The 27,302-nt window shown below is 42.3% G+C and overlaps 3 protein-coding genes and 1 pseudogene across 7 annotated transcripts; all 4 read right to left on the bottom strand.

Moving 5' to 3' along the window:
* LOC114773271 (sodium- and chloride-dependent GABA transporter 2-like) lies at positions 1-18,274 on the bottom strand. Of its 5 annotated transcripts, none has more exons than XM_028965795.1 (15): positions 8,062-8,131; positions 7,591-7,653; positions 7,218-7,352; positions 5,173-5,313; positions 4,978-5,062; positions 4,752-4,884; positions 3,804-3,938; positions 3,492-3,595; positions 3,269-3,393; positions 3,040-3,152; positions 2,806-2,943; positions 2,606-2,708; positions 1,149-1,249; positions 569-739; positions 1-469 (listed from the first exon to the last, which is right to left on the bottom strand). In XM_028965795.1, exons 1-15 carry the CDS (start codon positions 8,114-8,116, stop codon positions 377-379), a joined length of 1,695 nt encoding a protein of 564 aa, XP_028821628.1. In that variant the 5' UTR covers positions 8,117-8,131; the 3' UTR covers positions 1-376. The 5 variants fall into 5 exon arrangements, with proteins under 5 accessions (XP_028821628.1, XP_028821630.1, XP_028821632.1 ...); XM_028965797.1 differs by lacking the exon at positions 8,062-8,131 and adding an exon at positions 7,723-7,972; XM_028965799.1 differs by lacking the exons at positions 7,591-7,653; positions 8,062-8,131 and adding an exon at positions 9,936-9,956.
* On the bottom strand, positions 12,867-15,569 carry LOC114773281 (sodium- and chloride-dependent GABA transporter 2-like). Its single transcript, XM_028965805.1, has 4 exons — positions 15,399-15,569; positions 13,996-14,036; positions 13,267-13,437; positions 12,867-13,167 (listed from the first exon to the last, which is right to left on the bottom strand). Exons 1-4 carry the CDS (start codon positions 15,460-15,462, stop codon positions 13,075-13,077), a joined length of 369 nt encoding a protein of 122 aa, XP_028821638.1. The 5' UTR covers positions 15,463-15,569; the 3' UTR covers positions 12,867-13,074.
* Positions 15,555-25,507, bottom strand: LOC114773274 (sodium- and chloride-dependent GABA transporter 2-like; annotated as a pseudogene).
* LOC114773279 (sodium- and chloride-dependent GABA transporter 3-like) lies at positions 25,282-26,665 on the bottom strand. The gene is made up of 5 exons (XM_028965803.1): positions 26,581-26,665; positions 26,306-26,437; positions 25,889-26,029; positions 25,694-25,778; positions 25,282-25,600 (listed from the first exon to the last, which is right to left on the bottom strand). Exons 1-5 carry the CDS (start codon positions 26,609-26,611, stop codon positions 25,513-25,515), a joined length of 477 nt encoding a protein of 158 aa, XP_028821636.1. The 5' UTR covers positions 26,612-26,665; the 3' UTR covers positions 25,282-25,512.
* Between the last annotated feature and the right edge of the window lie 637 nt (positions 26,666-27,302).

A 27,302-nucleotide genomic window follows, 5' to 3' on the forward strand; every position in this document is an offset into this window, starting at 1 on the left:
TTGTTTTAATGTTTCTTTATCAACAGTTTCACAGGTGCCGCAGAAACTTTCTTAAAAATGTCATGAATTTATTTTTTGAACAGAAGAAAGATACTTGATCAAAATGTTAGACACATAAAACTTGAACAGCCCCCTTTTTTCCTGAAGGTGGCACTACTGCTGTTAGTAGCCTTTAGTAACTCCTCATGATTAACTTTTATTATGGTATCTCTAAGATAATAGACAGATTTACTTGCAAGATAATGCTCATTACTCAGATGTTAGTTAATATTTTCACACTGATGCAAACAACTTTTAATAAACCAAAGAATTCTAGATTATTTTCTCTTAGGTGTCCCAACATCTTCTTAAAAGCTTTATTTGTTCCCCACGGCAACTACATTGCATCTGGGTTCAACTTTGAAAGCTCTTCCCTCTGCTTCCGGGTCAAAGGAAGGTCATCAGCACATTGACAAAGATGAATGCAGCGCTGGTAAGAGAGAGAAATACCATCATTATTTATTTACAGACCAGACCAACAAATAAACTTGTACATGCATATATAAATTCCATCAAAACTTAAACTAACCTGTTTCAGGCTTCCTTTTCCAGTACACAGCAAGTAGACAGCCAGTACTGGTACCGCCAGACTGGACGACAGCATCATTATCCATCCCAGCACATTCACCCACACCGGGTATGTGTAGGTTCGGTTAAATGTCAGGGGCTTGTAATTGGCCAAGGAGCCAACGAAGGATGCCTGGGGAAAGAAGGACATTATGGAATAATTTAAAGTCACACATAAATTCAGCACTCATAGACAAATGCAGTTAGGAATTTTAAGCACCACATGTTGGATTACAGTAAAGTCCATGCACAGCTGTTTGTGCATGCAGGCTCTCTGCTCTTGTGCTCAAGCCAGGCAACAACTGGACCAATAAAGCTGGCTCATTATAATTTTCTGATGTAAAATCTGATTTCTTTTTTGTAATGAATAAGGTCATTATCCATGTCAACGGAGACTAGCTAAAAAATAAGTGCAGCATCATACTGATATATTTTCAACTGGATTAATTAGAATGGCTATGGGTCATACATGTGTGGAATTAACAGTGTCATCCTGTTTAAAAAATGTCAGAACCACTAATGAGAATAAGAGAGGAACTCACTGTGCATACTAGTGGTGTCAGATAGCGCCAGCAGAGACTGAAGAAGCGGCTGGGTCTCACTCCTGTCATGTCTTCAATTGCATCACACATGCGCTCCGCTCCTGGAAGATGGAAAGGCACGTTTTCTATCTGGCGTAACTAGAGTAGTATAGTACTTTATTCATGTGTCACATTTAAATGTTTCAGATCATCAAAAGTGGGAATTTTGAACAACAAAATTGTTGTACTTCATGGTCATGCCACAGCATCTTAATAGGATTCAGGTCAGAACTTCGATTAGGCCACTCCAAAGTTTCATTCTGTTTTTCTTCAGCCAGTCAGAGGTGAACTTGCTGGTGTGTTTTGGATCATTGTCATGTTGCAGAATCCACGTTGGTTTCAGTTTGAGGTCATGGACAGATAGAGGGACATTCTCCTTCATGGTGTTTTGTTAAACTGCAGAAATCCTAATTCCATTAATCACAGCAAGTCTTTCAGGCCATGAAACAGCAAAACAGCCCCTGACCATAAAAAATATGTTGGTATGATGTTCTTTTTCTGATGTTCTTTTTCTGAAATGCAGTGATTCTTTTTGCTCAGCAGTGCTTTTCGTCTTGGCTCCCCATCCCTTTCTCTTGTCATGAACTCTGCCCCGATCGACAGGTAACTCCTGGGAAAGTTCACCACTGTTACATGTTTTCACTAATTGTGGTTCGCTGGGAGTCCCAAAGGTTTAGAAACGGCTTCATAACCTTTTCCAGACTGATAGAGCTCAATTACTTTCTTTCTCATTTGTTCCTAATTTTCTTTGGATCTCAGCATGATGTCTGGTTTTTGAGGATATTTTGGTGTACATCACTTTGTCAGGCAGGTCTTATTTACATGATTCATTTATTGAGCTGTGACAGTAATCTTTGACTAGTATACATTAAAGGCCAAAAGTTTGGACACACCTTCTCATTCAATGTGTTGTCTTTGTTTTCATGACCTTTTGCATTGGTAGATTCTCACTGAAGGCATCAAAACTATGAATGAACACATGTGGAGTTATGTACTTAACAAAAAGTGGAGATCTAGCCTCCACAGTCACTGGACCTGAACCCAATCCAGATGGTTTGGGGTGAGCTGGACAGTAGAGTGAAGGCAAAGTGCTAAACACCTCTGGGAACTCCAAGACTGTTGGAAAACCACTTCAGGTGACGACTTCTTGAAGCTAATCGAGAGAATGCCAAGTGTGTGCAAAGCAGTAATCAGAGCATGCCTTCAGTGAGAATCTACCAACGTAAATGTTCATGTAAATAAAGAAAACACCTTGAAATAGAAGGTGTGTCCAAACTTTTGGCCTGTACTGTATATTATTTTTTGATGATCTGAAACATTTAAACAACATAAAACCATTAATTAAACAGAGAAGGCACACCACTGCATTTACAGCATAAGGACGTTCTTTGATTTTACTGCAATTATTTATTATTTACCAAATATCCAGCCCATTGTGAGACACTGAAGACTAGAGAGGAAGAGTTTGGAAGATGCATTCATGCCATAGTAATCAAAGACCTGCAGGACATACATCCCACCCTACAGGGAAAAGGCTTATTTATAGACAAGCAATTATAGACACAAATCATACAAATGACTACAATCAGATTAACTTTATATTTGGTGCTCTGATCACCTCTGTAATCATTAGGATACTTATGCTGAAGCAGAAGAGGCTGAAGACCAGCAGTAAAAGTTCTCTTCGTCCAGGTCTGCGCAGCACAGTGGGAGCCAGGTCAATCACTGGCATTATCACCCCCTCCATCATAACAAACTAGAGTTTATGCATCCAACAGTTAATATCTGTTTGTTTGTTTGTTAGTGTGTGTATTTATGTGTGTGTGTGTGTGTGTACACATTTTGATGCCACCTGTGAATCCAGGCCAAGCAATATAATCATGATGAAGAAGCATATCGCCCACAGCTGGGGTAAAGGCATCATGGCCACTGCCTGAGGGTACGCAATGAATGCCAGACCAGGACCTGTAAGAAGAAAAAAGTTATTCATGTAGCCACAAGCATTATCTATTTTGAACACTATTGATTACTTATATTGTTTGTTTTATATAGATACTCCCAAGCCATTATAAGTACAGTACCTGACTCTGCAACTTCTGCAATGCCAACATTGTATTCATGAGCCATGAAGCCCAGCACTGAAAATACTGCAAATCCAGCCACCAAACTGGTAGCAGCGTTCAACAAACAGAGCCAGAAACAGTTCCTGCCAGAGAGGTTCGGATTTAGGATGCTAATTTATGTATATTAGAGGGGTGCGGTTTGATTTGAGATTTTTGAGGACTGACTGGTTCTAAATCATACCTGTAGCAGTTGTTGTTGTATGGATTGTAGCTGCATAGTGAAGCCAACAGTCCTCCACCCACACCGAAGGAGAAGATGACCTGAGTTACAGCCTCCATCCACACCTGCATGAAAACACACAGACCTGTTATATGATGTATTTTTATCAAAAGATATTTTTAAAAACTCGGTATATAGAATACAAACTCCACCCACTCAAGGTCCAAGTAATGATTCAAACTAACAACCATGGGGTTTGTGAGATCTACATTTTATCTTGGAAAAGTTCTGTTTTGAATGCTTTGACATCTCATACATGTTGTTCAAAGTAACCTGAGGATCTAGAAGTGGGGTGAGGTCAGGCTTCAGATAGTACACAATCCCCTGCAGGGCACCAGGCAGAGTCAACCCTCTGATCAGCAACACCAGCAGCATCACGTATGGGAAAGTGGCTGTAAAATACACCACCTGAAAATAGAGCAACCAGATCCAGCATTTTGGGGTTAATCAGGATTTCACTGTGTTGCACCCAGACGCTCTAACAGCATCCAGGCTTATATTGGATCTGCTCATTTTAACTAAAGGTTTGTGAGATGTCTGATCAGCCAAAGAGGCAAACGTTTCCAATCATTTTATAACATAACTGTGTCACAGCTCAGACCGTGGAGGATGTGCCAGGTTGTAGTTACATGGAGTCCATGTGGTTGCCATGGTCGGTAGAAGAGTGAGGCGCAGAGATGGGAAATTTTGGAAAAGTACTTGATTATAAATACAAACAAAAGTGGCACAAGGGCTTAAACAAAGGAAACAAAGGATAAACAATTACAGACCCAAAGGCATGTGGCAATAAGGCCAGTAACATAAACTGGAACAAACCTAAGGAGAGTTATGTGCATGTCCACATCAATGTTGCAGCCCATACTGGGTGCTGCTTCACAGTTCTTATGGAGCTGGGATGATCAGGACTCCCATGGGCATCACAGTCCCGGATTACCTGACTGTCGGCACCTGTTGTTGTATAATGGCCCCCTCATTTTTAGTCCTTGTTGGGTCATTGAATGTTTGTCCATGTTTTACGTGTCTTTGTTACAAGTTAATCCCCCGTCTTGTGAATTCATGCTTTCTTGTCTGCCTTTATTGTGAAAGTTTTCTTCCTGTCTGCAGCAAACCGGTTTCACTCTCCGTCTACATGCTCAAAATGAAAATTCTCGTAGTCATTGAAAATTTACTATTTCCAGTTTACTATTGTTTCATTTTTACAACTGAATCCTAAACACCAACCTTTCCTGTAGACTTCACACCTTTCCAAATGCAGAAATAACAAATGACCCACATGGCAATGGCGCAGAGGAGGATCTCCCACCGAACACTGCCCAGCTCCTCAATTCCACCTGAGATCGCCAGCACACGCCGTCTGGAGATACGTTGTTTGTTAGAATATCTGGAATTTTGTTTGCATTTCCAGTGTACTTAAAGATTCCTTCTGTGTTTGACTTTAAAAACTTACTCCCAGAATTCAGTTGCTGGGGAGGTCGAGTTGGTGTTTATAGTCTGGTTATATTTGTTCAGTGCGTTAAAGTCCTCACAAGTTTCTACAGGAAGTGAAATATATTTTAGTTCATTATTCTTATTTTTTTGATGTTGTTGCACTACTGTTATGCTGCTGTTGTTACACATGCCAAGGTGTAGTCAGTGTTCATACCTGTGTTCCAGGTGTGGCCACAGCTGGCCCAGGGCAGTTTGGCGTAGAAAGAGAAGCACAGGTACAGAAGTGCCCATGCAAGGATGATGACGTAAGACATGCAGTTATAGACCCTCATTATTATACCCGTGTAGCCGATCCCTTAGAGACAAACAGTACATTTATTGTTTCTAATGAATATTAGGCTATCTTCTTCAAATCTCCATTCAAAAATATTTTTACAACACCAATGTAGCCTAACAGCAACTAGAAACAAAAATCCCCAGGGGAAATTTTGATGGGTCTGTCCGGGCATTGGTCACAGCCGCGGGCATGTAATTTGTAAAATGGGAATTCTTTAATGTGGTACTGCAGTATCACTTCAAAGAATTTTTTTTTTACAAATGCTACCAATGCTAAAATTAGCGATCAATACATTCCAATGGGAAATTACCCTGTTTCAGCGTTAATAGCTCGGCCAGGCCCAGTCCGATCGCTTATAAAAGTAATAGCACACCTCACGCAACAAAGCTCTAATTTTTGATATATAACACGCGGGTGTGCGTGCTTCGGTACGACCCGCATTAATTGCCGAAAAAAGGCTGAAATAATAAATAAATAAATTTTTTTCGCCCATTTACACTTTTTTGTTTTCCCAAATTTGTGCATGATCCGTAAGTCAGACGGCGATAAACCATATGTCAAATCGTCGGCCTTGGCGAGATCTACGAGACGACATCAATATCTTCTTTGTATGTCAAACCGTCTGGACACAAACTCCAAAAAAGTCCAATTTTGGGCTAGAATAATAAACGCGTTCCGAAAACGCTTTTTGGCTAATTGCGCGCGGACCGTAAATCCGGCCGAGCCGAGCCATATGTCAAACCGTGCGTAACGACAAGCCGCACGATTTGATATGAGAGTCGTGTGTGTGCTGTGAAGCGTTTCATCGCAAATTCTTGGAAACCAGATTTTTTCACACTTTTAATGTTTTGGACGCGATTTGTGGCCCTCCTGTAATCCCCAAAGAAGCAACCAATACGTCATTGTGTGTGGAGAGGTCAGGCCTTCGGCCTGACCTCTCCGTTTTTTTTGTGCGTCTCACGGCCTTAGCGTGGCAGCCACAAATGCGAGACATGGCCTTTTTGGCCTCCTTCCCTATTTCCCATGTTTTCCTGACCACTGTTGGCGGTAGCAACACATCCAATATGTCAGATCGACACCCGTGTCTCTAGCTTTTACGGCTGGTCACAGGGAGCTGAAAACCTCTTCCTCTGCGCAACAGTAAACCGTACTTTTTAGGCTTTGAAGCCGATTTGTGGGCGGGCCGTGCGACCTACCAAAACAAAAAATATATCATCGTGTGCAGAGTGGTCAGGCCTTCGGCCTGACCACTCCGTTGTTTCTGTGCGTTTCACGGTCTTATCGTGGCGGACTTGGACGTAAGACGTGTCCTTTTATTGCCTTTTTCCCGGTTTTCCGGCTTTTTCCGGGTTTTCCAAACCCCCGTTGGTGCCACCGACTCGTCCCATATGTCGGATCGTAAGACTCGGCGAGGCCTTCGGCCCCGCCTCGATTTTCGGGTCGCTAGCTTCAACGGTTAGCCTCGGGGAGCCAAAAACGCGTTCCCGGCACGATGGTAAACGGTACTTTTTACACGTTTTAACCCGATTTGTGGCCGGGCCGTACGACCTACCAAAGCAAAAAATATATCATCGTGTGCGGAGTGGTCAGGCCTTCGGCCTGACCACTCCGTTGTTTCTTTACGTTTGACGGTGTTCGCGTGGCGGTCTTTAACATTCTTTAATGTTCATTTTTGCCATTCTCAGCACAATAATAAATGGTCTGTCTTCCTGACAGACCCAATAATACCACAAGCACAGAAACCTTCACTGTGTTCATTTAATAAACTTTACCTACCTTGTATGTGGACAGCAAAGAAAGAATTTCATTATAAAGAAATTATAAATTTGATTTCTTCCATGCACATGACAATAACTACCATGAATCCTTAAATTCTTGAATATATTGACCTGAACAGATGAGAAAGTTTCTTCCCTACTCACCCTGAGCAATTGGGCACAACTTCTCCCAGCAGGTGATGCTTGCTTGCTGTGTGTACTGACCCATCGCACTCTCCAGAAGAAACAGGGGGATCCCACAGGTCACCACAACCACCACATAGGGCACCAAGAAAGCACCTTGAAAAGAAAATTCATTACAAAGTAATATATACGTTTTAACTAAATGTTTCTTATGTTGTCCGTTCGTGTGTACATAAGGTTAGAGTTGTGGTTATAAAACATGATATTTAAATGTTCATACATTACTGCATCATAAACCATAAAGTCCTTGTGGTATAGACTACAGTAACAAGATTAGTGTAAAATAAAGCAGTTCAATATATCACAGTGTATCTTGTACATAATTTAGACTTACCTCCACCATTTCTGTAGCAGAGATATGGGAATCTCCAAACATTTCCTAATCCAACTATGTTCCCTGCGACAACCAGGAAAAATTCTATATTGCTATTCCATTGCCCTCTTTTTTTAATTTTCTTTCTCCTACCCTCAACCTCTTCACAGTTCACAAGTTCCATCTTCTTTAGTCTGGTCTGATTAAAGCTTCCTGTCCCTGATCTCAATGCTGGCTTTTCCAGTCATGACTATGAACTCAATCTAAGAAACATCTTAACTAAATCTACTTGTGTTCTAGGTGTGATCACAGATTGCCCAGGGCAGTTTGGCATGGAAGGAGAACAAAAGGTGTCTGTTATATTAATTTAATAATTTAATTGCAATATCAATAAACTGAATTAATTGAATTGTTGTTGTTTCATTTTTACATTTAAAATGTTGGTATCTGAAGCCCTTCACTTTAGGGTCATATTGCTCGGTTCTGTTTTACCTAGATGTTGTCCTGGTGTCTGTGTGTGTTTGTGTGTGTGTTTCTTTTGTGACATTGAGAAAGCAAACAATATAATGTGGAAGGACGGATTGTTAATTAAACTTTGTAAATTACTCATCTCAGGCCAAGTGTACAGATGGTTCAGGAATTTTTGGCAGGTAAGAACACTTCAAATTAGAGTAGGGAAGAGCTTTTCGCAGAAATACCCAGAAAATGTAAAGCCTCAAGGCAGTACAGAGAGTCCTTTATTATTTTCTACAATGATAAATGATGTTTTTTGTATTGTTTTGTGAGATGGGCACGTCTGATTTCCACTCAGCCAAAGAGGCAAAAATTTTCCACACATTTTCTAATATGTGTCACAGCTCGGACCGTGTATGATGTGCCAGGCTGTAGTTCCATGGAGTCCATGTGGTTGTCCCTGTCACGTTGATAGGTCGGTAGAATAGTGCGGCGCAGAGATGGGACATTTTGGGAACCAAAATACTTGTCTACTTTCATTGTGAAAGTTTTCTTCCTGTCTGCATCAAACCTGTTTCACTCTCCGTCTAAGTCAACATGCTCAAAATTAAAGTTCTTGTAGTCATTGAAAGTTTACTATTTCTAGTTTACTACTGTTTGATTTTTACATTTGAAGCCTAAACACCAACCTTTCCTGTAGACTTCACACCTTTCCAAATGCAGAAGTAACAAATGACCCACATGGCAATGGCGCAGAGGAGGATCTCCCACCGAACACTGCCCAGCTCCTCAATACCACCTGAGATTGCCAGCACACGCCGTCTGGAGATACGTTGTTTGTTAGAATGTCTGGAATTCTGTTTGCATTTCCAGTGTACTTAAAGATTCCTTCTGTGTTTGACTTTAAAAACTTACTCCCAGAATTCAGTTGCTGGGGAGGTCGAGTTGGTGTTTATAGTCTGGTTATATTTGTTCAGTGCGTCAAAGTCCTCACAACTTTCTACAGGAAGTGAAATATATTTTAGTTCATTATTCTTAATTTATTGAAGCTGTTGCACTACTGTTATGCTGCTGTTGTTACACATGGCAAGATGTAGTCAGTGTTCATACCTGTGTTCCAGGTGTGGCCACAGCTGGCCCAGGGCAGTTTGGCGTAGAAAGAGAAGCACAGGTACAGAAGTGCCCATGCAAGGATGATGACGTAAGAAATGCACTTATAGACCCTCATTATAATACTTGTGTAGCCGATCCCTTTGAGACAAACAGTACATTTATTGTTTCTAATGAATATTAGGCTATCTTCTTCAAATCTCCATTCAAAAACATTTTTACAACACCCATATAGCCTAACAGCAATAATACCACAAGCACAGAAACCTTCACTGTGTTTATATATTAAACTTTACCTAACTTGTACATGGACAGCAAAGAAAGAATTTCATTTTACAGAGAAATTTAATTTCTTCCATACACATGACAATAACTACTATGAATCCTTGAATAAATTGACCTGAACAGATGAGAAAGTTTCTTCCCCACTCACCCTGAGCAATTGGGAACTTCTCCCAGCAGGTGATGCTTGCTTGCTGTGTGTACTGACCCATCGCACTCTCCAGAAGAAACAGGGGGATCCCACAGGTCACCACAACCACCACGTAGGGCACCAAGAAAGCACCTTGAAAACTAAATTCAGTACAAAGTAATATATACGTTTTAACAAAATCTTTCTTATGTTGTCCGTTCGTGTGTACATAAGGTTAGAGTTGTGGTTATGAAACATGATATTTAAATGTTCATACATTACTGCATCTTAAACCATAAAGTCCTTGTGGTATAGACTACAGTAACAAGATTAGTGTAAAATAAAGCAGTTCAATATATCTCAGTGTATCTTGTACATAACTTAGACTTACCTCCACCATTTCTGTAGCAGAGATATGGGAATCTCCAAACATTTCGTATAATTGTGAAAAAAATCGAAATGTAGTTCAGTTTCAATTTTATTTGTCATATGCAAGTTAACACAGGGAAAAACATTACAGTAAAATGCAAGTCACTGCTAAAAACTGCTAAAAAGTTTTAAGTTTACAAGGTAGAAAGAAAATAAATTGGCAATATGAAATTTGTCACTTCACAAGAAGTCATAAGTTCTAAGTTTACAAGAAAATATATGAGATGTGAGATATGAAGAAGTAAGACAGTAACAATTTTCATGTGGGAGGGTAGAACAGGCTGATGAGGCAAACTGACAATACTGAGCAGCAAGTACAATGACAGTTATAGCACGTAGAGTGTAGATGCATGTTCCAGTCAGTATTTAAGTGTGTGCACGTACAGTTTGTGTGTGAGTAACACAATGTGGGTGTAATGTTGGTGTTCAGGTGTTGCTGTGGAAAAGTAAAAAAAAAATGAGGGTAAAAACTGTTCTTAAGTCCTATAGTCCAAGCAGCTAGATTCAGTTCTTAAATGGTTAAATCCTAATCAATTTCAGGCAATTACGACTTTAATTTGTATAAAATTGAAGGTGAAGAAAACCTCAATAAACCAAAATGCGTCTGACTAGTTCCATGCAGCAGCACAGTTCTACATTGGTTTTGAATCATATGCTCACTTTGTGCGGAAGCTACTGAAAAAAAAGAGATAATTTTCCACAATTTTTAAAAATATTAATATAAAATATGGTTAGGTATTAGGTAAAACAGAAGTCTTTGTGGAGGGTTGTGCTTAGTGAATATCTGAATATCTGTTGAATTTTCCAACATGAAACTACTGTAACTTCACAGCAACGTCTGAGTTCTACTTTCAGTCTCTTCCCTGTCTGTGTTCTCCCTGTCTCTAGGTCAGCGTGGGCTCTTCTGTTTTAGGGTTTAGCTCATGTCTTAGTTTGGTCCCCTGTTCTCTGTCTGTGTTCGTGTCATGACACTCATCATCATCAGCCTGGCTTCATGGTAGAACTAGACCACTGCTGAAGCTTATCTGTGTTTGTTGTCTATCTTTCTGCAATTTATTTGTTTAATTGTTATTTATTATTTAATCATCTGTTTAATTATATGGACTCTCACTGGGTTGACCAGCCTTTTTCCCTTATTTCCTTTTAGTGTATGTTCTCGGCCCTTAAAACCTCTGAAAACAGCCCTTAAAACCTCATCACAACCACCATAAAGAGTACAAGAAATGTCTGTCGTACAAACATATTACGTATTTGTACTAAATCAATGTGAAGCACTGTGTACCATCCTGAATTGGGTTTGAATTTATTCAAAGAAACAAGCACACATGGAAATTACAGTAAGACAGGTTCATATTTGTCAGTCTAGATGTGTTGACTAATCTGAACACAAAATGATTTTCTGCTTTTCGTAACTGTATGAACATATTGATGACTGTAAGTTCTTGCTTTTAATTTTTATTAATTGTAGTGTTCTTTATGTGTAAATTTGAGGAGTCCAAGAATTAATTTTTTTCTGTATCCTTGAACTGTACTTTAGACTTTTAGTTCCTTTTGGCAGCCAGTTACTACTGTTATATAAAACAGCAGTAATACAGGAATTGTTTAAATTACAGTCTCTTGCTTTGTAAAGAGTTGTTCTTTTGGAACCTTCACCGTTCTTGCAGCAGAGGAAGGGGAACTTCTACACAATTCTAACCCAACTATGTTTCCATTCTCAGTCAAGAGAAATTCTGTGATACTTGCCTTGGTTTTCTGTTCCCCACACTCAGCCTCTCCTTGCATGAGCTCCATCTTCCTCTAACTGGTCTGATTATTGCTGTAATGTCAGCTGCACCTAGTTCTGTCAGTCAAAAATATCAAGCAAACTAAGCTACACTTTGAACCAAAACAGACCTTACATGGGGTGGAAGTCAAGGGGCCAGTGCTAAGCAAGCAAAAGATCTTATGTCCCCGGATATCTTCACTACTTTATTTCACCACTTTTGTAATATTTATTTAGTTTATCATTGAGCTGTTGCAACATTTACAGACAAGTTTGACTGTTCAGAGCTCCACAAACTGCATGATTACCTGGCTGCTTCAGTTCCAGTGGTAACTAATGGTTCTCCTATAGAGGGGAGTTCTGTGGTTCTTGTGCCGTCCTCCGTGTTTTGGGGATTGTGGAGTGTAGCGATAAGAATTGTAATTTGGTTGCTGTTGGACTATCCAGTCAAAGTTCCTAGTTTGTCACTTGGACAGTCTTGCATCTCACTGTCCCACCAAAAAACTGAGTAGGTGCGCTGCCTGTTCATCAATTTTATTGCATGGTATGGAGTTGGGAGTGATCTGCAAAACTATCAGACACTTTGTTATTTCCTATTGCAGTCTGTAGTAATTTGACTCTCTGTGATTTTCTGTTCCTTTTACTTGGAATGATCGTACAACAATGATCGTTACATGTTTTAGTGGATTTGAGAAAATCCTAAATATTTGAGTTTATAGTTATTACACCCATGAATACAGTTCACCCTATACTAGACTGATACCCTGTTCATGGGCACGTCCTGCAGCTAGTTTCCAGCTACCCTGCAGTACTGACCAGAATGAGCAGGTTCCACAGTTGGAACCAGCATTTGCCAGAATATTGCACGAGAAAGTGAGGATCATTTCCCGACTTAGCAATTAACATAAAAAATTTGATTGATATAAAAAGTGTTGAAATAAGTAATTTTGCTTTCAGTGTTGTTTTAATGTTTCTTTATCAACAGTTTCACAGGGGCGGCAGAAACTTTCTTAAAAATGTCATGAATTTATTTCTTGAACAGAAGAATGATACGTGATCAACATGTTAGACACATAAAACTTGAACAGCCCCCTTTTTTCCTGAAGGTGGCACTACTGCAATTAGTAGCCTTTAGTAACTCCTCATGATTAACTTTTATTATGGTATCTAAGATAATGTATGTGTACAGTTTTACTTGCAAGATAATGTTCATTACTCAGATGTTAGTTATTATTTTCACATTGATGCAAACAACTTTTAATAAACCAAAGAATTCTAGATTATTTTCTCTTAGGTGTCCCAACATCTTCTTAAAAGCTTTATTTGTTCCCCACGGCAACTACATTGCATCTGGGGTCAACTTTGAAAGCTCTTCCCTCTGCTTCCGGGTCAAAGGAAGGTCATCAGCACATTGACAAAGATGAATGCAGCGCTGGTAAGAGAGAGAAATACCATCATTATTTATTTACAGACCAGATCAACAAATAAACTTGTACATGCATATATAAATTCCATCAAAACTTAAACTAACCTGTTTCAGGCTTCCTTTTCCAGTACACAGCAAGTAGACAGCCAGTACTGGTACCGCCAGGCTGGACGACAGCATCATTATCCATCCCAGCACATTCACCCACACCGGGTATGTGTAGGTTCGGTTAAATGTCAGGGGCTTGTAATTGGCCAAGGCGCCAATTAAGGATACCTGGGGAAAGAAGGACATTATGGAATAATTTAAATTAACACATAAATTCAGCACTCTTAAGACAGATGCACCACATGTTGGAATACAGTAAAGTCCATGCACAGCTGTTGCACAGCACATGCACAGCACAGGAATCTGTAAGATAATTAATACGTTTTTGTGACAGGTAACCAAATTGGTAGAGAAAGGACAAAATTGCAGACACCATGTATGGTTTGGGAAAGTATAATAGAAAATAAGTGTGCTTAAAGTATGACATGCCTCTTGGCTCTTTTGCTCAAGCCAGCAGCAAAAGGTGTCCACAACAGGACCAATAAAGCTGGCTCATTGTAATTTTCTGATGTAAAATCTGATTTCTTATTAGTAATTATGGTCATTATCAATGATCATTATCCATGTCAACAGAGACTAGCTAAAAATCAGCCAATAAGCACAGCATCATACTGATATATTTTTAACTGAATTAATTAGAATCACTATGGGTCATACACGTGTGGAATCCTGTTTAAAAACTGTCAGAACCACTAATGAGAAACTGAAGAAGCGGCTGGGTCTCACTCCTGTCATGTCTTCAATTGCATCACACATGCGCTCCGCTCCTGGAAGATGGAAAGGCACGTTTTCTATCTGGCGTAACTAGAGTAGTATAGTACTTTATTCATGTGTCACATTTAAATGTTTCAGATCATCAAAAGTGGGAATTTTGAACAACAAAATTGTTGTACTTCATGGTCATGCCACAGCATCTTAATAGGATTCAGGTCAGAACTTCGATTAGGCCACTCCAAAGTTTTCATTCTGTTTTTCTTCAGCCAGTCAGAGGTGAACTTGCTGGTGTGTTTTGGATCATTGTCATGTTGCAGAATCCACGTTGGTTTCAGTTTGAGGTCATGGACAGATAGAGGGACATTCTCCTTCATGGTGTTTTGTTAAACTGCAGAAATCCTAATTCCATTAATCACAGCAAGTCTTTCAGGCCATGAAGCAGCAAAACAGCCTCTGACCATAAAACTATCACCACCACCATATTTTACTGTTGGTATGATGTTCTTTTTCTGAAATGCAGTGATTCTTTTTGCTCAGCAGTGCTTTTCGTCTTGGCTCCCCATCCCTTTCTCTTGTCATGAACTCTGCCCCGATCGACAGGTAACTCCTGGGAAAGTTCACCACTGTTACATGTTTTCACTAATTGTGGTTCGCTGGGAGTCCCAAAGGTTTAGAAACGGCTTCATAACCTTTTCCAGACTGATAGAGCTCAATTACTTTCTTTCTCATTTGTTCCTAATTTTCTTTGGATCTCAGCATGATGTCTGGTTTTTGAGGATATTTTGGTCTACATCACTTTGTCAGGCAGGTCTTATTTACATGATTCATTTATTGAGCTGTGACAGTAATCTTTGACTAGTATACATTAAAGGCCAAAAGTTTGGACACACCTTCTCATTCAATGTGTTGTCTTTATTTTCATGACCTTTTGCATTGTTAGATTCTCACTGAAGGCATCAAAACTATGAATGAACACATGTGGAGTTATGTACTTAACAAAAAGTGGAGATCTAGCCTCCACAGTCACCGGACCTGAACCCAATCCAGATGGTTTGGGGTGAGCTGGACAGCAGAGTGAAGGCAAAGTGCTAAACACCTCTGGGAACTCCAAGACTGTTGGAAAACCACTTCAGGTGACGACTTCTTGAAGCTAATCGAGAGAATGCCAAGTGTGTGCAAAGCAGTAATCACAGCATGCCTTCAGTGAGAATCTACCAACGTAAATGTTCATGTAAATAAAGAAAACACCTTGAAATAGAAGGTGTGTCCAAACTTTTGGCCTGTACTGTATATTATTTTTTGATGATCTGAAACATTTAAACAACATAAAACCATTAATTAAACAGAGAAGGCACACCACTGCATTTACAGCATAAGGACGTTCTTTGATTTTACTGCAATTATTTATTATTTACCAAATATCCAGCCCATTGTGAGACACTGAAGACTAGAGAGGAAGAGTTTGGAAGATGCATTCATGCCATAGTAATCAAAGACCTGCAGGACATAAATCCCACCCTACAGGGAAAAGGCTTATTTATAGACAAGCAATTATAGACACAAATCATACAAATGACTACAATCAGATTAACTTTATATTTGGTGCTCTGATCAACTCTGTAATCATTAGGATACTTATGCTAAAGCAGAAGAGGCTGAAGACCAGCAGTAAAAGTTCTCTTCGTCCAGGTCTGCGCAGCACAGTGGGAGCCAGGTCAATCACTGGCATTATCACCCCCTCCATCATAACAAACTAGAGTTTATGCATCCAACAGTTAATATCTGTTTGTTTGTTTGTTAGTGTGTGTATTTATGTGTGTGTGTATGTGTGTACACATTTTGATGCCACCTGTGAATCCAGGCCAAGCAATATAATCATGATGAAGAAGCATATCGCCCACAGCTGGGGTAAAGGCATCATGGCCACTGCCTGAGGGTACGCAATGAATGCCAGACCAGGACCTGTAAGAAGAAAAAAGTTATTCATGTAGCCACAAGCATAATTTATTTTGAACTATATTGATTACTCGTATTGTTTGTTTTATATAGATACTCCCAAGCCATTATAAGTACAGTACCTGACTCTGCAACTTCTGCAATGCCAACATTGTATTCATTAGCCATGAAGCCCAGCACTGAAAATACTGCAAATCCAGCCACCAAACTGGTACCAGCGTTCAACAAACAGAGCCCGAAACAGTTCCTGCCAGAGAGGTTTGAATTTAGGATGCTAATTTGGGGATATTAAAGGGGTGTGGTTTGATTTAAGATTTTTGGGGACTGACGGGTTCTAAATCATACCTGTAGCAGTTGTTGTTGTATGGATTGTAACTCCCCAGTGAAATCAACACTCCTCCACCCACACCAAAAGAAAGAAGACCTGAGTTACAGCCTCCATCCACACCTGCATGAAAACACACAAACCTATTATATGATTTCATTTTATTATCAAAAAAAGAATTTTAAAAACTGGGTATAGTGAAGGCAAACTCCACCCACTAAAGGTCCAAGCAATGATTCAAACTAACAACCATGGGGTTGCATTTTATGTTGGAAAAGTTCTGGTTTGAATGCTTTAAAACTGACAAACTCATACAGGCTGTTCAAAGTAACCTGGGGATCTAGAAGTGGGGTGAGTTCAGGCTTCAGATAGTACACAATCCCCTGCAGGGCACCAGGTAGAGTCAACCCTCTGATCAGCAACACCAGCAGCATCACGTATGGGAAAGTGGCTGTAAAATACACCACCTGAAAATAGAGATCCAGCATTTTAGGGTTAATCTGGAATTCACTGTGTTGCACCCCAGACTCTCTAACAGCCTCCAGGCTTATACTGGATCTACTCATTTTAACTAAAGATTTGTGAGATGGGCACGTCTGATTTCCACTCAGCCAAAGAGGCAAACGTTTCCACACATTTTGTAATATAACTGTGTCACGGCTCGGACCGTGGATGATGTGCCAGGCTGTAGTTCCATGGATTCCATGTGGTTGCCCCTGTCACATTGGTAGGTTGGTAGGTCGGTAGGAGAGTGAGGCGCAGAGTACTTGATTATAAATACAAACAAAAGCGGCACAAGGGCTAAAACAAAGGAAACAAAGGATAAACAATTACAGACCCAAAGGCATGTGGCAATAAGGCCAGGAACATAAACTGGAACAAACCTAAGGTGAGTTATGTGCATGTCCACATCATTGTCGCATCCCATACTGGGTGCTGCTTCATGGTTCTTATGGAGCTGGGATGGATCAGGACTCCATAATCATGTGCAGGAGCACCCGTTGTGCTAAACCCTTAGCCCATGGGCGTCACAGCCCCTGATTATCTGACTGTCTGCACCTGTTGTTGTGTCGGGTTATTGAATGTTTGTCAATGTATTGTGTGTCTTTCTTACAAGTTAATCCCCATCTTGTGAATTCATGCTTTCCTGTCTGCTTTCATTGTGAAAGTTTCTTCCTGTCTGCATCGACCCTGTCTCACTCTGTCTACATGCTCAAAATTAAAATTCTTGTAGTCATTGAAAGTTTACTGTTTCTAGTTTACTATTGTTTCATTTTTACATTTGAATCCTAAACACCAACCTTTCCTGTAGACTTCACACCTTTCCAAATGCAAAGTAACAAATGACCCACATGGCAATGGCGCAGAGGAGGATCTCCCACCGAACACTGCCCAGCTCCTCAATACCACCTGAGATCGCCAGCTCACGCCGTCTGGAGATACGTTGTTTGTTAGAATATCTGGAATTCTGTTTGCATTCTCAGTGTCCTTAAAGCTTTCTTCTGTGTTTGATTTTATAAACTTACTCCCAGAATTCAATTGCTGGGGAGGTCGAGTTGGTGTTTATAGTCTGGTTATATTTGTTCAGTGCGTTAAAGTCCTCACAAGTTTCTGCAGGAAGTGAAATATATTTTAGTTCATTATTCTTAATTTCTTGAAGCTGTTGCACTACTGTTATGCTGCTGTTGTTACCCATGCCAAGGTGTAGTCAGTGCTCATACCTGTGTTCCAGGTGTGGCCACAGCTGGCCCAGGGCAGTTTGGCATAGAAAGAGAAGCACAGGTACAGAAGTGCCCAGGCAAGGATGATGACGTAAGCCATGCAGCTATAGACACTCATTATTGTACCTGTGTAGCCAATCCCTTTGAGACAAACAGTACATTTATTGTCTCTAAAGAATATTAGGCTATCTTCTTCAAATCTCCATTCAAAAACATTTTTACAACACCCATATAACCTAACAGCAATAATACCACAAGCACAGAAACCTTCACTGTGTTCATATATTAAATTTACCTACCTTGTATGTGGACAGCAAGGAAAAAATTTCATTGTACAGAAAATTTTAATTTCTTCCATACACATGATATTAACTACTATGAATCCTTGAATATATTGACCTGAACAGATGAGAAATTTTCTTCCCCACTCACCCTGAGCAATTGGGCACAACTTATCCCAGCAGGTGATGCTTGCTTGCTGTGTGTACTGACCCATCGCACTCTCCAGAAGAAACAGGGGGATCCTACAGGTCACCACAACCACCACGTAGGGCACCAAGAAAGCACCTTGAAAATAAAATTCAGTACAAAGTAATATACGTTTTAACAAAATGTTTCTTATGTTGTTCGTTCGTGTGTACATAAGGTTAGAGTTGTGGTTATGAAACATGATATTTAAATGTTCATACATTACTGCATCGTAAACCATACAGTCCTTGTGGTATAGACTACAGTAACAAAATTAGTGTAAAATAAAGAAATTCAATATATCTCAGTGTATCTTGTACATAACTTACCTCCACCATTTCTGTAGCAGAGATATGGGAATCTCCAAACATTTTGTATAATTGTGAAAAAAATCGAAATGTAGTTCAGTTTCAATTTTATTTGTCATATGCAAGTTAACACAGGGAAAAACATTACAGTAAAATGCAAGTCACTGCTAAAAACTGCTAAAAAGTTTTAAGTTTACAAGGTAGAAAGAAAATAAATTGGCAATATCAAATTTGTCACTTCGCAAGAAGTCATAAGTTCTAAGTTTACAAGAAAATATATGAGATGTGAGATATGAAGAAGTAAGACAGTAACAATTTTCATGTGGGAGGGTAGAACAGGCAGATGAGGCAAACTGACAATACTGAGCAGCAAGTACAATGACAGTTATAGCACGTAGAGTGTAGATGCGTGTTCCAGTCAGTATTTAAGTGTGTGCACGTACAGTTTGTGTGTGAGTAACACAATGTGGGTGTAATGTTGGTGTTCAGGTGTTGCTGTGGAAAAGTTGAATAAAATGAGGGTAAAAACTGTTCTTAAGTCCTATAGTCCAAGCAGCTAGATTCAGTTCTTAAACGGTTAAATCCTAATCAATTTCAGTCATTACGACTTTAATTTGTATAAAATTGAAGGTGAAGAAAACCTCAATAAACCAAATGCGTCTGACTAGTTCCATGCAGCAGCACAGCTCTACATTGGTTTTGAATCACATGATCACTTTGTGTGGAAGCTACTGAAAAAAAGAGTAGTAACTGGCTGCCAAAAGGAACTAAAAGTCTAAAGTACAGTTCAAGGATACAGAAAAAAATTAATTCTTGGACTCCTCAAATTTACACATAAAGAACACTAGATTAATAAAATTTTAAAAATATTAATATAAAATATGGTTAGGTATTAGGTAAAACAGAAGTCTTTGTGGAGGGTTGTGCTTAGTGAATATCTGAATATCTGTTGAATTTTCAACATGAAACTACTGTAACTTCACAGCGTCTGAGTTCTACTTTCAGTCAGATTGTCTCTTCCCTGTCTGTGTTCTCCCTGTCTCTAGGTCAGCGTGGGCTCTTCTGTTTTAGGGTTCAGCTCATGTCTTAGTTTGGTCCCCTGTTCTCTGTCTGTGTTCGTGTCATGACACTCATCATCATCAGCCTGGCTTCATGGTAGAACTAGACCACCGCTGAAGCTTATCTGTGTTTGTTGTCTATCTTTCTGCAATTTATTTGTTTAATTTTTATTTATTATTAAATCATCTGTTTAATTATATGGTCTCGCACTGGGTTTGCCAGCCTTTTTCCCTTATTTCCTTTTAGAGTATGTTCTCGGCCCTTAAAACCTCTGAAAACGGCCCTTAAAACCTCATCACAACCACCATAAAGAGCACAAGAAATGTCTGTTTATTTGTCGTACAAACAATATTATGTATTTGTACTAAAGCAGTGTGAAGCACTGTGTACCATCCTGAATTGTGTTTGAATTTATTCAAAGAAACAAGCACACATGGAAATTACAGTAAGACAGGTTCATATTTGTCAGTCTAAATGTGCTGACTAATCTGAACACAAAATGATTTTCTGCTTTTTCTAACTGTATGAACATATTGATGACTGTAAGTTCTTGCTTTTAATTTTTATTAATCTAGTGTTCTTTATGTGTAAATTTGAGGAGTCCAAGAATTAATTTTTTTTCTGTATCCTTGAACTGTACTTTAGACTTTTAGTTCCTTTTGGCAGCCAGTTACTACTGTTATATAAAATAGCAGTAATACAGGAATTGTTTAAATTACAGTCTCTTGCTTTGTAAAGAGTTGTTCTTTTGGAACCTTCACCGTTCTTGCAGCAGAGGAAGGGGAACTTCTACACATTTCTCGCCCAACTATGTTTCCATTCTCAGTCACTGATCTCTGTTTTGCTGTTTCATGGCCTGAAAGATCGTGGACGGGCGCGATGGGCGGAGCCCAACTCGCGTCTCCCGTGCTCTCGTCGTCGTCATCGTCCATGTCGTCCCAGTCCACGGGGAGCCTGGCCAGCAGAGCGCAGAGTTCCTGGCTCGACATGCCGAAGATCGTGGGGTTCGCGTCCTCTGCGCTCGCTGCCCACGTCACTTCCTCGCTGCTGCCCACGCCATCGTCTTCGATCTGCCCCCTCACCCGTGGCTCCCCGTGGACTGGGACGACATGGACGATGACGACGACAAGAGCACGGGAGACGCGAGTTGGGCTCCGCCCATCGCGCCCGTCCACGATCGTCACGAGGTCCGTGGGGATCCACGTCACTTCCAGGGGTGTAAGCGGCAACAACGGCGGCGTCCCTCCAGCGTGGAGGTGGGCAGCCTCCAGCCCCAATGGCCAGAGTACTGCCCATGGGAGCTTATCGCGCCATAGGTCCAGGATGTCCGCAGGGTGGACGACCCTCGGAGTCACCGGTGGGAGGACACGGATGACGAAAGCGATGATGACCTGGATTTTCGGTGGGTGGTCGTTGCCGGGATGGCTCCGGCCAGTGTGCGCGTCCGAGATCATCGCCGCGTCCGTGATGACCCACGTGACTTCCGGGGGTAAGAGGTTGACACGGACGACGACCAGGATGACGCCGTTTCGGCGGTCGGTGCCGGGATGGCTCCGCCCATCGCGCCCATCCAGGATCGTCACGAGGGCCGTGGAAACCCACGTCCCTCCCAGCAGTGTGAGGAAAGCTGGTGGAAGAGGGCGACGGGAGGTCGCCAGCCAGCAACTGCGCTGCCGGGACTGCCTCGCAGGGAATCCTCCATTCCTGCTCCAGTCGCCGACCCGCCTTCCCTCTGCCCGGACGTTCCCCAGCGAAATGGCAGCGCAGCACCAGCGTCCACACCTGCTGGAGAAGACGTCCGCCCCCCTCCACACCACACACCTACCACCATCTCCAGCGACGTGCCCAGCCCCCTGTGGGACAGCCCAAGTGTCCCGGGACCCTTCAGTGGGGCAGCAGACACTGATAAGACCACCACCATCCTCTCGTGTCTGCTTGGGTCAGCATGGGGCTGGAGCGCAGCCCTCTGGCAGCAGGGAGAGACAGACAGGAGTTTTCGGGACTTTCAGCAGAGGCTGAGGGCGGAGTTTAATCGGCCAGAGCCTGAGCCAGGGATCGAACTCTGCCCCTCCACCACATCCAGCGCCAGTCAGGATCCGGGGCAAGAAGACCCAGCACTGGTGGGCGACGAGAAGGTCGCACCTCTCGAGATCCTGGCTGTGCCCCCTGAGGAGGTCCCGGAGACCCCAGAGAGGGAGCCAGGCGACCCTCTCTTCTCTCTGTCTTTGTCTTTGTGTGTGTGCATGGCATTAGTGTCCGTATGTCGCCCCCATTTCCCCTCTTTGTGTCCACCAGATGGTCTGGCAATGCCCCCACCTTGGCACCAGGGGCGTGCAGTGAGAGGGGCTGCACGTGCCGAGAAGGCATCAGCCTGGGGTGCCTGGAACGGTCGCCGGAGGCTCTGGAACAATCTCCCTGCGCAGTGCAGGGGGTGACACAAGACGTGTCAGAGGGGACGTGCAGAGACAGGGCCCGCACGTACCCGGATGGATCGGCCCTGATTTTTCTGTGCAGGTCCGAGGGTCCAGGGCAGCCATGTGGGACCACACCGGGGAGCCAGCCTGAGGGTCCGGGGCCGCCACGCGAGACCACGCCGGGGAGCCAGGCCGAGGGTCCGGGGCCGCCATGCGAGACCACGCCGGGGAGCCAGGCCGAGGGTCCGGGGCCGCCATGCGAGACCACGCCGGGGAGCCAGGCCGAGGGTCCGGGGCCGCCATGCGAGACCACGCCGGGGAGCCAGGCCGAGGGTCCGGGGCCGCCACGCGAGACCACGCCGGGGAGCCAGGCCGAGGGTCCGGGGCCGCCACGCGAGACCACGCCGGGGAGCCAGGCCGAGGGTCCGGGGCCGCCACGCGAGACCACGCCGGGGAGCCAGGCCGAGGGTCCGGAGCCAGCCCGGGTCCTCCAAGGGGAGGATACAGCAGGGCAGGAGCCCTGTGGTTGCCGCCGTCTGCCCCGCCGCCTCCACTGCTGGGGCTCCGAGGACGTAGCCCTTGGAGGGGGGGGCTCTGTCAGGATTGCCTGCAGCTGGGCTCCACACCTGACTCCAATCCTGACGCCCCATAAATGCCAGAGACTTCCACCCGTTCGAGATCTCCGGCATTTTCGTGGACTCTCTGCACGAACTTGACCTGGTTTAGTTTCATATGTGTTTTGAGTTCTGGCAATCGGCACACGCCTGCGGGTTTGTTTGTGGTGTTCCCCTTTATTTCCCCTTTTTGGCCACCGCGCCATTGTTTCTTTGTATTTATTGTGTTATAATAAATCCCCTTCCCAGCATGTCAGACCTCTGCGCTTCCTTCCCTCGTAAGTCCGTAGTCGTGACACCATGGGGTTTGTGAGATCTGCATTTTATGTCGGAAAAGTTCTGGTTTGAATCCTTTGAAACTGACAACTCATACAGGCTGTTCAAAGTAACCTGAGGATCTAGAAGCGGGGTGAGGTCAGGCTTCAGATAGTACACAATCCCCTGCAGGGCACCAGGTAGAGTCAACCCTCTGATCAGCAACACCAGCAGCATCATGTATGGGGAAAGTGGCTGTAAAATACACCACCTGAAAATAGAGATCCAGCATTTTAGGGTTAATCGGGATTTCACAGTCTGAAAGTTGAGTCTTAGCAACTGGACTTCTTTCTTTAATTTCTTTAATGTTTCATTCTGCATCCACAGAACTTTGTCAATCTGAGGGAAGTTGGCTTGTGACCACAAATGTATCCTCCAGGTTGGTTTCACCTCACTCCTGCCTTGAATAGGCTTGTTAAGTGAAACAAAGGCAGGGGGAGGGGGTGTGGGTAGATGTGACAGCTCCACCCTGGCAGCTCCTCCTGCCCCCATTTTATGGGTCATTAAATGTGGCCAACCTGGTGGATGTGGTAGTTGGGCCAGATATTTGGGGGATGGATGAAAGGGCAACACAAGCCAACTTCCCTCAGACTGACAAAGTTCCGTGGATGCAGAATCAAACGTTAAAGAAATAAAAGAAAGAAGTCCAGTTGCCATGACTCAACTTTCAGACAAATTCACCTGGATGACTGAAAATCTTCACAGTCGGGATTTCACTGTGTTGTACCCCAGACCCTCTAACAGCCTCCAGGCTTAAATTGGATCTTTTCCTTTTCATTTCATTGGCGAACAGAGAAAATCTCTGTCTGAATTATATGTGTACATTTTCATGTGGTGTACCTGAGGTGCAGTGGCACTGAAAGAAAAAAAAGGGTAAAGTAGGATGTGTACAAATAGTATCAACTTACACTTTTCTGGCCCAAAACATTTTTCACTATAAAATTGACCTGGGAACTTTGCTCATATGCACATAGATTTATGATGAATATGGACATTTCACTGTTAAATAAATAGCATTGCAGCCTGCGTGTCATGATCCGGACCGGCAGGGGTTGACCGGACCGGAGTTTCATGTTTGTCTTGTGTAATGTTCCCTGATTGTGTTCACTTGTTGTCTATTTATATAATTGTATAAAACTCCTGTTCGTGTCTGTTCGCCGTCGGGTCATTGTGCGTGTTAATGTTCCCTTGTCTTGTGTAGTTTGTATTAAACCCCTGTCCTGTGATCGTGCGAATGCGTCCTCCTTCACCGCCATGTCCAGCCCACCCGTGACAGAATGACCCGACCATGTGGACGCAGCCGATCTACGCCCCGCTGAGATCCAGGAAACCGTGGATGGTCGGGAGGACGTCTGCTCCATAGTTCCATGTTCAAGGTTCCATGTATGGACGTCCCCCGACGCCGCCGTCTCGTCCAGATTCCAGCGACGCACCTCCGGTAATCGCCAGTTCCCCGCCATGATCCATGTCATGTTTTTAATCAGTTCCCCAAGTGTACCGGCGAATCCGTGCGATAAAACTATCCTGTTCGTGTCTGTTCACCGTCGTGTCATTGTGCGTGTTAATGTTCCCTTGTCTTGTGAAGTCTGTATTAAACCCCTGTCCTGTGATCGTGCGAATGCGTCCTCCTTCACCGCCATGTCCAGCCCACCCGTGACACTGCGGTATTTAAAGTGGAACAAACATAAGGAGCTGCAAATAATGAGCTGTCTTTATGTACTCTATCACACCCATATATGCAGGAAGTGAGCAGAAGTCCTTGGTATGGCTGCTTCCAAATAAAGCATATTTCATTCATTCATAATATTGTCAATCCAAGTTCAATATGTCACAATTAATTTTTCCTAGGTTGTGTGAAATTGCAGAATAAATATGAACCAAATCTGCGCACTAAAGTGTCTATTCCTTTACATTGGGACGATCCTTGGGTTGCAGGATGGGTTTCGATACCGAAGGAAGATGGACAAGAAAAGGTCAAAGCCCCGTATATGCTTATCTAGACAATTCAGTGTGGTTCCAACAACAGGTTTTACAATAAAATATGTAAATACATTATTTGTAATGTGTTTTATGTTTCTCTGTGCGTGTGTGTGTTTGGGGGTGGGGGGGGTGGGGGGTTGTTCGCCCAGGGCACCAAACAGGTTAGGACCGCCCTTGCATCTTGTGAATGTCATGCGTTTCCGCCCTTCCTTCCTGCCTGCATAAAACCTGTCTCACTCTCTGTCTAATTCTACATGCTCAAAATAAAAAAATAGAAATGATAAAAAATAAAATTCTTGTAGTCATTGAAAGTTTACTATTGTTTAATTTTTACATTTGAATCCTAAACACCAACCTTTCCTGTAGACTTCACACCTTTCCAAATGCAGAAGTAACAAATGACCCACATGGCAATGGCGCAGAGGAGGATCTCCCACCGAACACTGCCCAGCTCCGTCTGGAGATACGTTGTTTGTTAGAATATCTGGAATTCTGTTTGCATTCTCAGTGTTATAAAAGCTTCCTTCTGTGTTTGACTTTAAAAACTTACTCCCAGAATTCAGTTGCTGGGGAGGTCGAGTTGGTGTTTATAGTCTGGTTATATTTGTTCAGTGTGTCGAAGTCCTCACAACTTTCTACAGGAAGTGAAATATATTTTAGTTCATTATTCTTAATTTCTTGAAGCTGTTGCACTACTGTTATGCTGCTGTTGTTACACATGGCAAGATGTAGTCAGTGTTCGTACCTGTGTTCCAGGTGTGGCCACAGCTGGCCCAGGGCAGTTTGGCGTAGAAAGAGAAGCACAGGTACAGAAGTGCCCAGGCAAGGATGATGACGTAAGCCATGCAGCTATAGACCCTCATTATTATACCCGTGTAGCCGATTCCTTAGAGACAAACAGTATTTTATTTTTTCTCATGAACATTAGACTTCGAATCTCCACTCAAAACCTTTTTCTGTATAACCTAACGGCAATAATACCACAAGCACAGAAACCTTCACTGTGCTTATATATTAAACTTTACCTAACTTGTACATGGACAGCAAAGAAAGAATTTCATTTTACAGAGAAATTTAATTTCTTCCATACACATGACAATAACTACTATGAATCCTTGAATAAATTGACCTGAACAGATGAGAAAGTTTCTTCCCCACTCACCCTGAGCAATTGGGCACTTCTCCCAGCAGGTGATGCTTGCTTGCTGTGTGTACTGACCCATCGCACTCTCCAGAAGAAACAGGGGGATCCCACAGGTCACCACAACCACCACGTAGGGCACCAAGAAAGCACCTTGAAATGAAATTTCAGTACAAGGTAATTTAAGTTTTAACATCTCCAAACATTTTCTAATCCAACTATGTTCCCTGCGACAACCAGGAGAAATTCTATATTGCTATTCCATTGCCCTCTTTCCTTAATTTTCTTTCTCCTACCCTCAACCTCTTCACAGTTCACAAGTTCCATCTTCTTTAGTCTGGTCTGATTAAAGCTTCCTGTCCCTGATCTCAATGCTTTGCCAGTCAGAAATTATTTAAATCTACTTGTGTTCCAGGTGTGATCACAGCTTGCCCAGGGCAGTTTGACATGGAAGGAGAACAAAAGGCGTCTGTTATATTAATGTAATAATTTAATTGCAATATCAATGAACTGAATTCATTTCTCTGAAACTGTGTTTGAGTCTCACTCTCTGTTTACTGCTACATGCTCACAATGAAAACTGAAAGTTTGTTGTTGCTTCATTTTTACATGTAAAATGTTGGTATCTACAGACCTGCGCTTTAGGGTCATATTGCTCAGTTATGTTTTACCTAGATGTTGTCCTGGTGTCTGTCTGTGTGTGTGTATTTCTTTTTTGACATTGAGAAAGCAAACAATATAATGTGGAACTTTGTAAATCATCTCAGGCCAAGTGTACAGATGGTTCAGGGATTTTTGGCAGGTAAGAACACTTCAAATTAGAGTAGGGAAGAGATATTCGCAGAAATACTTTTTTGAAATTGCAATGCCTCAAGGCTGTACAGAGAGTCCTTTATTACTTTCTACAATGATAAATTATGTTTTTGGTGATGTTGAGAATGGGGTGGGGTTTTCGCTGTTTGCAGATGTTCACAATCTGGAAAATAGGAAGGAACATTATGAAAATAGAAGATACAAA

This window comes from Denticeps clupeoides, unplaced genomic scaffold (assembly GCF_900700375.1).
Source record: "Denticeps clupeoides unplaced genomic scaffold, fDenClu1.1, whole genome shotgun sequence".
NCBI classification, from domain to species: Eukaryota; Metazoa; Chordata; class Actinopteri; order Clupeiformes; family Denticipitidae; genus Denticeps; species Denticeps clupeoides.